At 40.0% G+C, this 16,268-nt stretch overlaps 1 protein-coding gene across 1 annotated transcript in view; it reads right to left on the bottom strand.

Annotated features, from left to right (window-relative positions):
* Positions 1-484: 484 nt before the first annotated feature.
* Positions 485-16,268, bottom strand: part of ALDH1A2 (aldehyde dehydrogenase 1 family member A2) — a 53,492-nt gene continuing 37,708 nt past the window's right edge. Inside the window, exons 8-13 of the mRNA XM_041418592.1 lie at positions 11,520-11,622; positions 8,819-9,003; positions 7,948-8,112; positions 7,361-7,518; positions 6,499-6,573; positions 485-2,010 (exon numbers count right to left, since the gene is read on the bottom strand). Coding sequence (XP_041274526.1) covers positions 1,938-2,010; positions 6,499-6,573; positions 7,361-7,518; positions 7,948-8,112; positions 8,819-9,003; positions 11,520-11,622 — 759 coding nt within the window. The 3' untranslated portion in view covers positions 485-1,937. The remainder of the gene's footprint in view (positions 2,011-6,498; positions 6,574-7,360; positions 7,519-7,947; positions 8,113-8,818; positions 9,004-11,519; positions 11,623-16,268) is intronic.

The raw sequence follows: 16,268 nt of genomic DNA, 5'->3' as shown, positions 1-16,268 counted from the left end.
GGTTGAAAAGAATGGCAACTCTATATTATTTACCTGAATGTATTGGGAATAAAGCACAGACATACAAAATACATGAAAAGAATACAAAAGAGTACATGGTGTAAATGCTGTAAGCACAGGAAGTTTCTTTTTAAGCAAATAGGAGAAAAGGAGTAAAATCTCCTTTTTCACATTTTATATTGCAGTTTAAAAGGTTGCTAATCTCTTACTTGCTGTATTTTGTTTTTTCTTCACTCTGACATACTCTACAGTAGAAGTATATGGCATTGGTATTTAACAACTCAGGAATACTTTGATTTATCTCCGTGTCTGTGAATGTACTGTCAGTTCTCAATAATGACATGTAGACATATTGCTTAAAAACACACACAGTTTGACATGAGTTACAAAATGTTGAGGGCCACCACATTACAAAGTGCTGGAGACTCTTGTCCTGATCCAACAGTGTGTTGAAGGACACATACAACTTCAAATCTAAGAGGAACTCCTCAGAGACTAAAGGAAGTTAAGAACATGCAGAAGTTAGTTTCTTATCAGGGCTGGAGTTTGAACAGTTCATAGCACAGACTCTGCAGGTAGGAAAACTTACACCTGAGGCTGTAATTCTGTCCTTACACCTCAGATCGTGTAGCTACACTGTGTGGATTATTTATTGTACTTCTAAAATAGATTTTATTAATTCTAAGTTAAAACATAAATGAAACCTCTTTAAAAGAATCTGGGGAATTGGTGAGTTCTGCAGCTGAAAAAAGATAGTGTTTAGTTTGTCAGTGATAGATTTGAAGAGATTTTGTAGGCAGCAGGTAATAATGTGACAGGCTGTAAACACCTCAATTCTGAAAGAACTTTCTTATATTTTTGTCCTGGATCAAAAAACCCCAAATAATTGAAAGTTCAGTACCAGCCAGTAACATCATCTGTGGTGCACAAGCATGGTGAGGATGGCAAGACATCATTTAGTAAAAGCTGTAACAAGTACTTAATGATTCCCAGTGTAATCACAGGCAGTTTAATAGCAGACAAATAAATGGAGCCTGTGCGTGCATATATTTGTTTAAAAAAGAAAAAAAGGTGAAAGCAACAACAGTAACAACAACAAAACTAGACAAGCAGTGAAAGCTAAAATATTCTGTGAAGCCTTGGAATCTGTTCCTGTTCTCGTTAACACCCACCCACCCTGTCTGGCCTTGCTCTTTTGGCAGGCAGGTAAATCCCTTCAGGTTCCTGTGAGTGAAGGAGGACTTTTTGCTTATAGCAAGACATAAAGTAATTACGAAAATAAGCTTTGAAATCCAAATTGCTGCGAGCCATGAAAGCCAAATCTCACTGATAAGTATTTGGCTTTCATTGGCCATGCAGCAGATTGATTCCCTCCCCAGTCTGACCTCTTTCTGTGGGCGTGCTAATTGGAAAGTTGCCACTATGCCAGGTTTGAGGCCATTACCATTCAGAGTCTTTTATTTTTTAAGAACATCAATGACACTTGTTTGCGTTGTTCATTGCTAGTGTTCTGGGTAAAATCTGGGTTGTAGAGCCCTGGTTGAAACTACAATGTCAGTACAAGGCAGGTCTGTTTGAGAAGGCAACCTGAAAGCAGTAAGACTTATTTTGTTTATTTAAGGAAGAGATAAATGTGTGTGTGCATGCATTTGCATTTAACAGTTTTATAGCTGGAACCATTATTAAATGATGCCCAGTAGCAATTTTATCTCGTTAAGATTTGTTTTATAAAGATGTAACGATTCTCAGGAGAGTTTTATGAAAACATGCAAAGTTGGTTTGCATTACGTACTCAGTTATGTGCCCAGTATATATGTTGCAACTTAATTTCTTAAATATATATTGTGTAACACTTTTTATTCCTGAGTGCTGGTCTCCATAAGGAATAGAGAAGGTGGCATCATGTGCTCTTCTGCACAATACGGTCCTCTGTAATTTTAGGAGTTCTTCTGAGGGATCTTTATTGTCACAGTTTTAACTTCAGAATATTCTCTCAATCCACATTCACCCCTAAAGAACAAAATGCAGCATCAGTTTATACCAGGTATTGTTTATCGAGAAAAAATCTGCAAAGTGATTTCTTGACAAAGTTAAGGTATAACTCAGAATTGCAGTTCAGTTCAGATCAATGGATGGCTTCAGAATCTGATAAGGAGATACAGAATATTAAACCCAGAAATACTCACTGTCTGTTGATGGAGCTGTTGGGAATAATTTGATGTCCTTTGTCCTTCCTAGACCTTGAAAAAGTCCAAATACTAAGACCTACCCCACTGGCCAGTGAAATTACTGTTTATATTGCCTTCAAGAAAGGGAAGGTCCGCACTGAGCATAATGAAGAATTAACTACTCACAACCATGGATAAGATGAACTTGACTCCTAACCCGCTGATCTTTTCTCCCTAGCAACACATCCAGCAGTAGAAATCACCTTTGCACATAATGTGGAAGAGGGTTCAGCTTGCTCAGATTCCCTTCTACAATTCTCTGTGGAATTCCTCGTTTTGTCCTGGCACAGGACCTTACATAAGAACCTCCATACTGCTGGAGACCAGGCACCTCCTAGGTCCCAGTCATCTGACACATGGCTCTGAGGGAGGCACATTCTGCTTTGGATAGATTCTGCTTAAAAAGTGGGTGTTTCTGAATGTTGTTAACATTTTGCTTCAGTCAGCTGCAGCCTGGCTCATCTCTTTGGCCTCTGTGCTGAGGTTTAGAGTGGATGTTGCCTGGCTTCGTGGGACTTGCACTTGTCTTCTCTGAAGTACAGGTATTTCTATTTTCCTGTGCCTATTTTGAGTAATGGAGAAGTCTCTTTATGTCATTAGTGAAGTTTGTCTTTCCAAATGCTGTGTCTGTGAAGCAAACACTGTCCCCACCTCAAAACAGGTACAGTCCCAGTCTAGAAGTAGAATAATACCTCTTCCATATTAACTCAATGAGGATTTTCTTTTTCAGGAGCTCTTACAGACATTTGTTTCTTGGTTGAATTTTTATTCTCACCCCTAAGACACACACAGTATTGCTCTATTACTTATATTAAAATGTAGAACATGTTAGCATGGATATGATGTTAGCATGTTTACTATTTGACACTGAGTCCCCTCTGGATTCTCCTGTGAAGTACTTAATGCCAATTGAACCATAAAGAATATTTCAGAGGAATTCCTTGGAACCTCCTTCTAATGAGTGTTTCAGAATGGAGTGAGTGGCCACTATTTAAGGCAATTAAATCCCTCTGCAGGCCCCCAGTGCTGTGCAACCCATTTTGTATTTACTCCTACACTGCAGATTTTAATGAAAATATAACATTGGGGTGAAAGTCCTGTATCCTTCCTTGGAAAGCTAATTCATTTGAGCAGAAATATCAGTATTTACCAGCCCGTGTCACTTCATCTGCAGTTTTGAAAGCTGATGTGCCTGTTGGCTTGGGAAGCCTTATACGTGATATAGTGGTCAGTGTTTAAGGGATACAGCAGACTGATGATTTGGTAGGAAGTCTTAAGGTTTACCAGACTCTAAGTACCTGCAAGCAAGTATTAGTGAAGATTTTTTACATGTGAAAGGTTCCCATTGAGCTGAACCACGCCAGTCCCACCTTTCAGTAGAAAGTGGTGGATTTGTCTCCAAAGAATGACCAAAAACTTCAGCTGTTTATGTTTTCAGCATTCCCTTAGGGCTCAGTGGAAGCTGTCACCAGGAGCTGCCTGGAGCCCAATAAGTAATGCTAGTGAGTGTCTGTGTGGAAGATTCTGGATTCAGCAGGGCTGCTGTGTAGCTCCAGACACCCATTGGACACATTTTTGCAAGCCAACAGATAACCCAGCTGACAGCAGCAAGTGACTTTATGTACATTCCAAATGCTACTTATCTCTCATCTTGTTCTGCCACACAAAATTAGAGACAATTATTGTCTGTTTCGTCAGCTCATGGCTTCAGGACTTTACATGGGTTTTTTTTTCTGGTCAGTTTGGAAAAGGAGAATTGTGATGAATTCTAAGGCAAATATTTTTCAAAAGTTGAAAAGCTACACTTGCTGAATAGGAAGATGGGTTATGCCAGACATTCAGAGCAGAAGAGTCGGTGTGTGTTTAGCTAAAGGGCTCAATTGTCCCCACAGCCTAATACAGAGAGCAAAACCGTCCTGTTCCATGGCCACCCTGGATCTTCTGGGATAGCACTTTGGTATCAGAGTGAGAACAAAGGTTGGGTCTGTGAAGAGGAAGGAGCCATGGGTCAAATTTGCATGGTACTGTCCCTTGATTGTGTAGGTGTGAGGGAGGGGGAACAAAATGCTTTTTAAGAATAAATATTAAATATTCTCTTCCCTCCCTCAGTCCAGGAGAAAAAAAGATAAGGGAATTAGAACTCCAAGCTGTTCCTCTGCTTGCACTTGTTTTTCAGAATGCAGCTGTGCAGTGCTGTATCTCAGAGCTATCCATACAATAACAATTCCTATGACATTAAAGGAGAGTTCTGAAATAGAATGGCACTTCCTTCCCTTGAAGACATTTGGACAGAGGCCAGAATTTTGGGAAGCTCTAATATAAAATGGCCACATGTGGCTATCTGGGGTGAAACACCCAATTTTTAGTTACAGGAGTTAAATTTTACGTCTCCCAGGTAAGAAGCTTTAAAGAAACATGAATGAAAAAACCCCATGGCTTCTAGACCTCTTCAAGGATACAAGAATATTGTAAGTAGTGTTAATGCAATCAGAAATCACCTGTATTGTGCACTCTACCAGGATGCACATACCCTGCTGCCTTCTGTGGGAGTGTAAAATAAGCATAACAGTTCTCAACTTTGTGTTGATTTTTGCCCATGTGTGATGATAACCTGTGAATTTAAATGCAGGACCAGAACAAGTCCCAGATAATGCAGTGCTGGCACAGGCAGCACAGTGGCCCAGTTATGATCTGGCTGTAACATAGTGTCACCTTAGCAATGACACACTTATGTATAGACACTTTTTTTTTTCTGTAATTGCCCAACTCAACATAATTTATGCTGTAAAATGTGTGCCTTAAAAACAAGAATGTAGGAAACTGGCATTTTAATAAAAAGTATGCAGGTATTAATGCAGGGTGGAGGAGGTGAATTAGAAGGTGATATCTGATCAAAGAGGTTCTGAAAGGAGTAGAATAATTACTCATAGGTAGGCTTTCAGGCATCTTTGTGAGATGGAGATTATTGCCATTCCAAACATTTATTGTTTATGATGAATACTTTCAAAGCTGTAGTGGGAATCAAGTGTGCAATTACCACAGATTTTTGCATGAGAGCTGGGGTGCTGCCTGGGTTTCCCCCCTTTCAAGAGCTCTGCAGCATTGATATGTGAATATTTTGCTTGCAGTTGAACCTCCCTGGAGTCAGTGGGGTCACCCCTGGGTGTCAAGTTACTCATGTGCTCTATCAAGCTTAGTAGTTTTAGAATATTTTCACAATGATAAGAGTTAGATGACCTGACATATTTATGCCAGTGTGAGATCACCTCATAACTCATGAATGTGAATAGTATGAATGTGTTATTCAAAGTACTCCCTAACGAGGGAAAATACTTCAGACTACATAAAGCTTATTTTATAGATCAAGTTGTATACTTCAACATATTTAAAGTTTTAAAGAGTTTGACCTTACTTTAGTTTTACTGCTGAGTTTGCCATTAGCCATAAGCTATTTTGAAAACTTAGGTGAGACATATCTGGTACACATACCTCCTGCACAGAAATTAATTGAATCCTTGGTATGTAACCAATCTGGGGGTGATGCAATTGCTAAACTTCCTTGTGATTGTAATGAGAAACTGGTAAGACTTTAAATTAGGTACACGGGACAATATTTGAGTGTGGAGCTCCATTTCAAAATATTTGGCACTTATTGCTAAATGGAATAACAGAAAGCTTTATAATGGCAAGTGGATTTTTTTCAGAGATGTAAACACATTTGTTTACTTCTCTTTGCCTGATTTCATTTTTAAAAAATCTGCAAGCTGATAACTTTTTTATAAAATTCAAATGCACCTATATTAATAAATATAGTGAAAACTGAAGAAAGGAAAGGAAAAACTACCAAGGGAGGCACAATACATGGCAAAAAACTCTGAAACAATACACCAAACCATTCAAAAAGCACTCAGCAGCACGAGAGTCTTTCTGAACAGTGATGCTTGATATGGCTAAAAAATCCTTCAAGAAATCACAGGTTACAAGTCCAGAAATATACTCAGAACTTTTCAGTTCCTTTCAGGATAAGAAGAGAATTCCAATAAGTTAGTTTGCAATGTTAATTAAAAAAAAAAAAAAAAAAAAAAAAAAAGTCTTACAATGCAAATCAATTGCATTTAGAACTGATAATCATGAGTAAAAGTCACCTTATATTATGCCCCGATTCTCAGGTTGGAATACTTCTGGATCTTAATTTTCATGGAAGCATTCACTAATGTTTATTAAGTTGTAGAGTTGAAAACAATTTAGAAAACAACAGTGCAATACTTACATCTCTCTCCCATTGCCAGACATTTTGAATCCTCCAAAAGGACTTTGGGCATTTAAGGCATTGTAGCAATTTATCCTGCAACAGGAAGAGGCATTAAGTCCAGCTGCACTGCCAGAAAGACCTTTGGATAACTCAGACAGAGGCTGAAACTTGTGGAGCTAAGGACACTCTATACCTCTTCATAATAACAAACTTGTTTCATGTTGAAAAGAAATGAGGGACTTATGCTACAAAAACAACAGTCTGCTTCTCACTCCTAAGGAGAATTGGATTTGACCTGTGAAGGCAGGAGGAGAGCACCATACCCTTGGACACATCTTCAGGAATGAACTGTTAATCTGCTGCCAAACCTCAGTGCCAGTTTATAACAAAGAGCTGTTAGATTTGAGTTTGCCCTTTTCCTCCCTGATTTCTTGCAGATCTTTACTCAGGTTTCACATACTAAATTGCAAGCTACTAAACTCTAGAGTTGGCATTCCCCATTCCTAAAGACTGGAGAGGAGGTGTCCCCTCAGTTCCTTAATGTTGTAGAAAGTAGGTAATCCCTTGTGCCTTTAGTAAACCCTCCCAGGTTTCCTGTGCTGCCCAGAAAGGATCATTTACCCTGGCTGTTCTCAGTAGGGCTGCTCAGCAGGGGCTGCCCTGTTCCTGGGAAGCAAGGTGCTTTCCAGCTCCAGCAGCATTCCCCAGCACTGAGCAGCCACAGAACCTCCCCACTGCTGTCCCTGGCTTGGCCAGTGATCCACCACTAGGATGGGCTGCATGAGTATTCTTAACAAAGGGTCCAAAACTGAAGTGAAATGATAATAGTGAGTCAAACTCTTTTATCTTCAAGAGCGGGAGTGGGGTAACTTCTGCTTACCAGACTGTCCCAGCCTGCATTGCTGAAGAGACTGTCAGGGCCTTGTTTATGTCATTAGTAAAGACAGCTGCTACCAGCCCAAAATCAGAGTTGTTGGCTCTCTCTATAACTTCATCCATGGTTTTAAATCTCAGTATTTCTTGAACAGGCCCAAAAATCTGCAACAAAGATTAATAATTAATAAACTACCCCCCTCAGAGGCATTTTATTCTTGTTTTATTCTGCTTTCTTAATTATCTTCTCTGTCCTATTATACTCTTTAAAATTTCCCACAGCAAAATTTACTGATAAATAGTGATAATATCTGTCTGTAAAACTGCATGAATTTTCCAAAGCAGCTGCCTCAGGTGAACTTGTCCATTCTACCCATATCTCCTCTTTGATATCTGAGACCTTACAGTCAGTGACAAAAATTGAGTTTCCTTACCCGCTGATGTCACTTGCTGTGTGCATAAGGAGTTCTGAAAAGACTTTTTTTAATATGGTCATAATTTTCACTCTCAAGTTTTTGTCTTAGGAATTAAACAAAAGGAAAAAAAGTAATATTTAGGATATTTTAAAAAGATCTTGCCCACACATGTGAATACCTCCTCCTTGGCAATCCGCATGTCATCTGTTACATTGGAAAACACTGTAGGTTCAATGAAGAATCCCTTTCTTCCCAGCCCCTTTCCCCCACATTCAAGTTTTGCTCCTTCAGTGATGCCACTTTGAATCAGTTCCAAGATCTTGTTGTATTGTTTTTTATCAATCTGAAAGAGAGAAAAAGCTGTTTGATGTGCAGACCATGTACTTGACAACCAAGTTCAAATAGGTGTTGTCAGGCTCCAGTGAATTGGTTCCTGCTTCCATTCACTGCTCTTTGAGCTGCAGATGACAGAGATGTACAAGCAGGTGCTGACTGTGACCTCAGGCTCAGACTTCTTAAGATGTGTCACTTTATGTTTGTGGCTTAACCCACGCTCTTGCTAAACAATCTAGTTTACAAGCACAAAAAAACCAAATCATTAGGTTTTGCCCCAGATTAACTTCCTGAAAATGTTATAAACCCAGCTGGTTATTAGTGCAGGAACATTTTCTAAAGACTTATTTCTGATTATGCTCAGCTTCTGCTTAGAATTTCCAGATATCCAAGCACAATTATGGTTGTAGACAGTTCTTGACAGAGACTTTTAAGAGCTTCTCACTTTACAGCTGTATTTTGGGGGCTAAAGATCCAAATCTTGCTCTTAAAACTGGGAGGCAAACATTGCTATTTAAACTGGGATTTTTTTTTAAATTTATTTAACAAGAAACACCTCAGAGCTGCACAGCCTATTTACTCCTTTAGAATTTTAATCTTGAAATCATGTATCAGCTACCCTGGACCTTGAGTGAATGTTCACTGGCTGACCTCTGCCTTAGTGGAGTTTAAGTACTTCCAGGCATGTCCTGGGCTGTAGAGCCCTAATCCTTTACCTGTGGACCTTGCTCTGTAGTTGGGTCAAAAGGACTGCCCACAACTCTCCTCTTTGCACGTTCTACACTTCTTCTGACAAACTCTTCATAGATCGATTCTTCCACGTAAATCCGTGAGCCTGCAGTGCAGCATTGACCTTGATTGAAGAAGACTCCTTGGTGAGCTTGTTCCACAGCATAGTCCACTGAAAAACGAGACAGCACATGTTGCACTGGAACACCGTGGGCAAATCTGCCTTTGCACCAGTGCTGTGTGCATTTATTACACAGTGCCACATTCCTGAAACTTCAGTAGTAGCATTTGGTTAAATAAAACTAAATCAAGATATCCTGTAGTGGTGTCAGGTGAGAAATGAGGATGACTCCCACTGGAAAAGCTAAGACAGTGCCTTAGCAGTCAATAGGAGTAAGGTGTGCAAGAACAACTTCACCAATGACTTATATCCAGCAACACGTCATTTACCAAGTAAAACCTCAGAGGTAACCTCAGAAGGGAACCTCAGAAGCAGGATGTGCCCCTCATAAATACATCTGACTGGGTCACTATAGGAGAAGAAAATTTGTCTGTGATCCTAAGTTGACAATGGGTTATTAATACTTCAGGTGGGAGAATTACAGCAAAACAAATACATAGGTAAATTTGACTTTGATAATGGCAAGACCTGTCCTTTGATAATGGCAAGACCTGTCCTTCCCAAAAAGCCAGATTCTTTTTCTGTAACATAGAAATTTCCTTTTGGCCCATGCAGGTGACTGGGTAAGGCCTTAAAATTATAGGTCTGTTATAGAACAATCAACCCTTGATTTCTACTCTAACTTCCTTGGAGGTACAGCTAACACATTCTGTCCTAGCAGGAGAGAGGATCTGGTCATATTCAGACATTCAAGGCCACATTCTTACTTTGGGTGTAATAACTGACTAGACAAGAAGAATGAATTAATCCCTGAACAGTGATGCCCTACGGCACTGTAATACCTCTGTTACCAGTCGTAGCACTTTGGAACATTGCTTAAAGTATAATCTTTTATGGACTAAACAAAGCAACAGTGCTTGACTTTCAGCACACTCTAGACAACTCTGTCTAACAGAAAAGTCTTTTTATGCCCTCAGTGTGGTCTTAAGAAAAATTATATGGGGTGTTCCCTGGACCACATTTAAATTTTCCCTGGCAGCTCCATGGAGATTGAAAGCACTAGTGGATAGCTGTGATTAACTAATGTTTCTTCTCTATTGTTAGCAGTTTTTCACCATGAGGGGCTCTAACAATTCTCCATTTTTTTGGTGCACTAAACCTTCAACAGCTTTATCATGCTTTCTGCTAACTTTTGGCACACAGTGTTCCTCAAGCAGAACAAACAATTCCTTTGGAACGGTGAGCCAGTTGCTGTTTTTAAATAATCAGAGCTTTGAAGTTTAAATCCTAGGCCAAGTACTGGAGGTTTTAATTGTGGGAAGACCAGACAGCAGCTGTCCTTCCCCCATGGAAGGTCATAACACAGACCTGCCCTGGCACATGTCACTCTACCAGAAATGTTTAGGTGTTCAAGTGTGAGCTAGCAGGTGAGGGATGTTTGAGGTGTGGTGATACCTGGTGGGAGGTGGAGATGAGTAACTGGGGTAGAAGGCTGGAATATCTGTGTCTGGCTCCGGCTGACAAGAGCTTTTTTAGCTTACCAGGATCACTGGCTGAAATTTCAATCCTTGACATGGTAAAAGAATTTCTTTGTAGAAAAACTGCTGGAAGTTGTCAAACTTTCCCTAGTTTTTCAGCTATTGATACGTTTTGAAAATGGATACAGGATTGTAACCATCTCTTGTAATTGCTGCAATTCAAAATCATTCTATTCACTTCCCCCTTTTAAATGAGAAGACCAAATCCTTATGTCTATTTACTGGCGTTGCAAAGTTCTCAGAAAGGGCATTGAGTACAGTGTGCCTGCACCCAGCCTGAAACAAGAGCTCAGAGCAAGGTGTGAACCATCTCATTCATCTTAGCGGGTGTTAACTTCAAAACCTCCTGCTGACAATTTAGATATCAACATTGTAACTATTTCATTGCTGATCATTTAAGCAGAAACTTCCAGTTTGTGTTTATATCCTAAGCTAAACAGCTGTCCTGTACCTTCTCAGGTGCCAGAAATCTCAGCTGCACAACATCATACATCTGCCAAAATGTTCAGCTCCCTGCAGACAGTGGCAGTGAGGATATTTCAATACACAATTCTTTAGTTATGAAAATTTTAGAAATGGAATCATCTCCCTTTACAGCTACTTAACAAAGGAATACTTCACTGACTAGGTTAACAAGTCACGTGTACATAAAAGTTGTCCCTTTTTATAATTGCTTTGAACCAAAAAAATCACAGAATTTCCAGATTTAAAGCACAAAATCACCTTGCTGCAGAGCATAAGATGGCAAATGTGTGCGGGACTAACTGTGAAAAACACCATGTCTATATGCTTGGTTATAAACTTTTTTCTGCTCTCTTGCTGACTATGAATGTGTGGGTTTAAAAGTTGTATTTTATGAAAGATAGCACATCTTTGATCACTTCTGTAGGATTGAAAAGTGCCATTAGATACAGCTGTATTGCTTCACTTCACCTTATATGAAAGATGTGCCCTAAAAATAGTTATAAAAAAATGAAAAAGACATCATGCAATCATGTTTTTAGCAAAAATATGGAAGTGCTGACTTACAATCAGCATCTGCGAAAATAATGTTTGGGCTTTTCCCACCCAGCTCCAGTGTAACTCTCTTCAAATTACTCCTTCCAGCTGCTTCTTGGATCAGCTTCCCAACCTGAAAGGAAATGGAGACACATTTTACAGGGAATGTAGTCATACAGTTCATTTTAACAGCCAGGGCTGGCTATCAGTAGAACAGAGCTTTAAATAATCCAGCAGGTTCTTCGTTCCAAACATATTCTCATCAGTAGTGGACAGCTTTCCTTTTTTTTTTTCCTAGAAATTGAGAGGGGATAAGGCACAGCACTAAGTCTGTATACCATTCACCCCTATGCAGCTATGCTAAAATGGCTTGGGGCTTTCTTTTAGAGCACTTTAGGAGGGCTGAATTAGAAATTTGAAATGGATGTGACTTCAATTACTTCCATCCAAACCACTGACATGTTCACAAGGCTTAATACATCAAATTCTGATGAAATCATCTTCCTCCTCTGAAGGATTAACAGCACAGAGCAGAATACCAAGTAGGCAAGAAGTTACAAAAGCACCATCCCAGACCTGACCCACAGCTGCACCACAGATAATCTTAATACGGGCTGAGGAGGTCAAAATCACCTCCAAAATGTCTTTGTAGATTGTGTGGTCAGCTGGAGCAGCCACAAATTGCAGATCTCACTAATGAACATGAGTGTAGATTAAATGGAGTAGCAATCTGACAGCTACAGATCTGATGTGCTTCCACATCAGTACAGTTGGAGGGGTAGCTGTGCTCCCTGGAAATTCTCCTCTCCCTGGATCAACAAATCCAAAATAGATCAGCTTTTGTATGGTTGTGGTATAACTGTGACCATTTTGCAGCAAAGGAAGTAATCACAGGTAGATTTAGGCTCTTACATGGTAAAACACAGGACTAAAAGTACCTATTGAATATTGAGGAGCCTAAGAACTTTGGTAAGTGCTTTATTTTAACTGGGACATGTTTTAATGCCACACAGAAAGTTAGAGGTGAAGTGAGATGAGAGCGAGTCCAGAGGTGGGCTTTTTTCTCCATGTAGTACTCTGGTCTCTCTGCTTTCTATTTCTAAGGTTATGTGAGTGAGATTCCCTGCAGCAAGGGGTTAATGGATGAGAAGCTGAACCTCTTAGAGAATTGAAGGCAGTCTGCTAGAGAAAGTTATGTCAGCACTGGAGTAATCAGAAAGCAAATGAAACAGAAACCAGGGCCCCCAAAGGGAAAAAAAAAAAAAAAACAAAAAAAAAACAACCAAAGGAAAAACCCCACAGGATAATGAAGGAATTGTGAACCACTTTATGTACCTTTGTGATTAACTGTTTATCTGGTGATACCACAGTTGAGTGTGACTGAGAAAAAAAAAAAAAAAGCTTTTTTTCTTTACCCCTGTATTGATGGAATGGAGTGTTGACATTATCATGAAATTCCTTGAATATCCCCTTAATTGGAGCTGATTTTATTGCTATGTTTGACTGACAGCCAGAAGTGAACCTGAAAAAAAAGAATCCTTTTTGCTTTCCACCCCCACCACATACATCGAGCACGTCATCTGGAAATTCCAGCCTCTCAAACTGTGCTAAAAATGTACACTGGAAACCAGAGTTCTGTGTTTATAGCCCGTGCCAGCCAATGCCATTCACACCCTCACTGCCTTGAACTTCCCTCTCTCAAAGAACAACAACCAGGTATTTCCCCTCAAAAATTCACAAAGAGCAGGACAGGCCAAGAAAACCAGAGCAATGTGTCCAGCCCTCATCTCTCTGCTTTCCATTCTACTTTAATGTCAAAATGCTTTTGTACACGCAAGTAAAGACTTTGAAAGGATTCCATGCAAACAAGTAATTGACAAGTATGCAAGTATAGTATATGGTAAATATTCAAGTCCAAAGGGCTTTGAGACAGTGGTGTTAATTTGGAAGAGTGTAATCTGAGGTATTTTTAATACGGAGAAGTTGTCAAGTTTCCCAGTAAAAACTTAATAGAAGGCTTCACTGTGTCTTTCCTGTTAGAGATCAGTGTAGACATCAGGATGGTGGGGCTCACGCTGCTCAGCATTTTTGTTCACTGTGCTCCCGTTGTGCCCTGTGCACTTACAAGTTGAAAAAAGTCTCAGGGAAGGCACCAGCACCGTGGTTATTTAGTGACAAAGGCGGCCTTTTGTGACTGGCCCTCTCTGTATGGAGGGAGACAGCCTGAAAGGGATAAGTGATAGTGTTGCAATCTGCCTGGCCTTTCAGGACACGCTTCCCGCGGTGTCTCGAGCGATCCCCGAGCTCCCAATAGGCAGCACAGCCCGGAGAGGGAACGCTGGAAGAGAGGACTCCCCCACAGATAATGGAGCTGTGTGATTATTCGGCAGGAATGTTGGCAGAGAAAGCCCTGACTCCCCAGCCTGGTTTTGAATAGGCTTCAAGATTGATATCAGGAGTATCCCCGGATAGCTTGTGAAGTACCATAACCTTGTAAGCTGCATGGAGGGTGAGGCAGATGTAATTTGGTCCATCTCAAAGAAAACAATTTGTTATGCAGACCAACAAAAACAAAGATTAGAAAAGTAGTTTGGGGCACTCCTGTGCAACAAAGCTATTTGAAGGATAGTCCTGGAAGGGTCTGTTTCTGGACTGTCTATGGTGTGACACTGGGCAGTGAGAATGTATCATGATCTAAGACATTTTATTGTTTATTTATGCCTTCTCTGTATGGCAGTTTAATGTCTCCTTCAAGAGGAGGCTTAAGCAGTCACATTTTAAATACTTTGTGCAGAAATTTAAAAACGTTTGCTGCCTTTCATGTTCACTTAATTTTCTGTTTTCAGACAGCAAACTGTATTTCTAAAGGGTACCTGTTACTGTTGGAGCACTCAAAGTCTCATGAGTCAAAAGCAAACCTCCACGGTTTGTGCTATTCCTCTTCAGCTCTGTCATTCAGAATATCTGGGTTCTCCTTTGAACCTTCCTTTGCTCACAGATAAACAGTGAATCATCAGGAACACCTGAATATAGGGAGCTGCAGTCTAGCTGAACAGCAGGTCATTTTCTTAACACAGCCACAGACAAGACAGTGAAGGGAAGAACTGCACAGAGAGAGGTATGGATTGAAATATTCCATGAACAATGCAAAATATGACAGTGGAGATACACATCATCAATTAGTTAGGCATTTTAAATAATATCTTTTCTTGGGATATTGAGAGAATATCTGCAGGACAGTAAGTGGTTTAAGTCACAAGAGATTAATTAAGTTTTGTGGAGATGACGTGGCCAGACAGAAATTTTCAATGTTTTCTGGAAGTGCAGTTTTCTCTCTCCAGCTATTGAGACACTGGATGTCGTTGTTTTGGCAAAACCCTCAAACCATGCTGCTGCTCACTCAGTTTGCCTTATTTTTTATTAATTCCAGATTATATGCAAAATATTTCTAACAAGCATTTTAGAGCTTCCTGGCATGTTCAGGGTGTGTCTCCTGCAATGACAAGCAAATTTGGAATACTGGCACAAAGAAGAGCAGGTTTATTTGACTGTGTGAGGAGCAGCGTGAGGAGCAGTCCTGAAAAGAGCATACTGAATAGTGCAGCACAAGTGAAAAGGCAATCCTAAACACAAATTCCTGGAGGGAATCCTAAACTACAAATGGCTCATTTGTTCCATAGGTTAAATCCTGGCCCCATGGAAGTCTGTGGCTAAACTCCTGCTAATGTTGATAGGACTGATACACCATCCTATTTGTACTGGGTTTAAGAAGGTGATTCCTTTTCACATGCATCTTTTGTAGGCAAAAAGGCACAACATTTGCCCAGGAACAGCTTCCCAAATGCTACCAAAAACACGAAGGAGAAGGGAAACAACTTCTCATTCAGGAGGCACGAGCTGTCCAAGATAGGATCCAAAAGATTCCACAGGAGCAGGAATGAATGCTAATGTAGCCTCCCTAAATCCTTACACAGGGCATGTGTGTAGAACCATAAGCTCACAGACTTCTCAGAACAGGTCAGATCACCTTTAGGATTCTTTTTGCTGCAGTAGAAAATGCCAGGTTGCAATTCTTCATGAAGCCTAAAAGCAGCAAGAGAATGTGTGATCCAGAAGAACTCACACAAGCCATTGCCTGTGCAGTAGGAAGACATTCTGTCTACATCATGCATTGGGACATTCATCTCACTTTGGAAATGAAAGGAGAATCCTGCTGAGTAAATTAGAATCAGTGGTAATACAGCTGTTAGCTACAAACATTTGTTTGGCATGAATCAATCTCAACTCTCCCGTAGTTTGCTTTGATGGTCTCTCTAGTATCTTGTTGACTAATGATGAGATCATGGTTTGTTAATCTAAGTGCATAAAGAAAACATTCTGCCAAGCAAAATGCAGACTCTTTTGCTGGGGTTTATTGCAGTTGTTTATAGACCTTTTGTTTACACAGGCATCCAAACCAATTTGTTGGATATTTATTTGGGTTACTCTACAGAGCTGCCTGAACACAGACCTGAATCCTATCTTAAATCTGTCTGCATTTTAATGGGTCGTAGTTTGAACAAAGTGGAAACCAGCCACTTAGGATACATTTCTTGTTGGCCAGAACTTCAAATGTTTTCTGTGCTATCTATAATTCTCATCTTGAGAGCATTTAACAACTGGAGAGAGTTGTAGCCAGTCTGATTTGGAGGTTACACATTTGGTTTTAAACAGAAGTTATTAGAACTCATTAAACTTTTGCAACAATCAAAATACAATTTTTATCCCAGGCAGGGCTTT

The sequence above is a fragment of the Onychostruthus taczanowskii genome, unplaced genomic scaffold (genome assembly GCF_017590055.1).
Source record: "Onychostruthus taczanowskii isolate IOZ18803 unplaced genomic scaffold, ASM1759005v1 scaffold6, whole genome shotgun sequence".
Lineage (NCBI taxonomy): Eukaryota > Metazoa > Chordata > Aves > Passeriformes > Passeridae > Onychostruthus > Onychostruthus taczanowskii.
The sequence above is the reverse complement of the archived record's forward strand: the minus strand, read 5'-3'. Positions and strand labels throughout refer to the sequence as shown.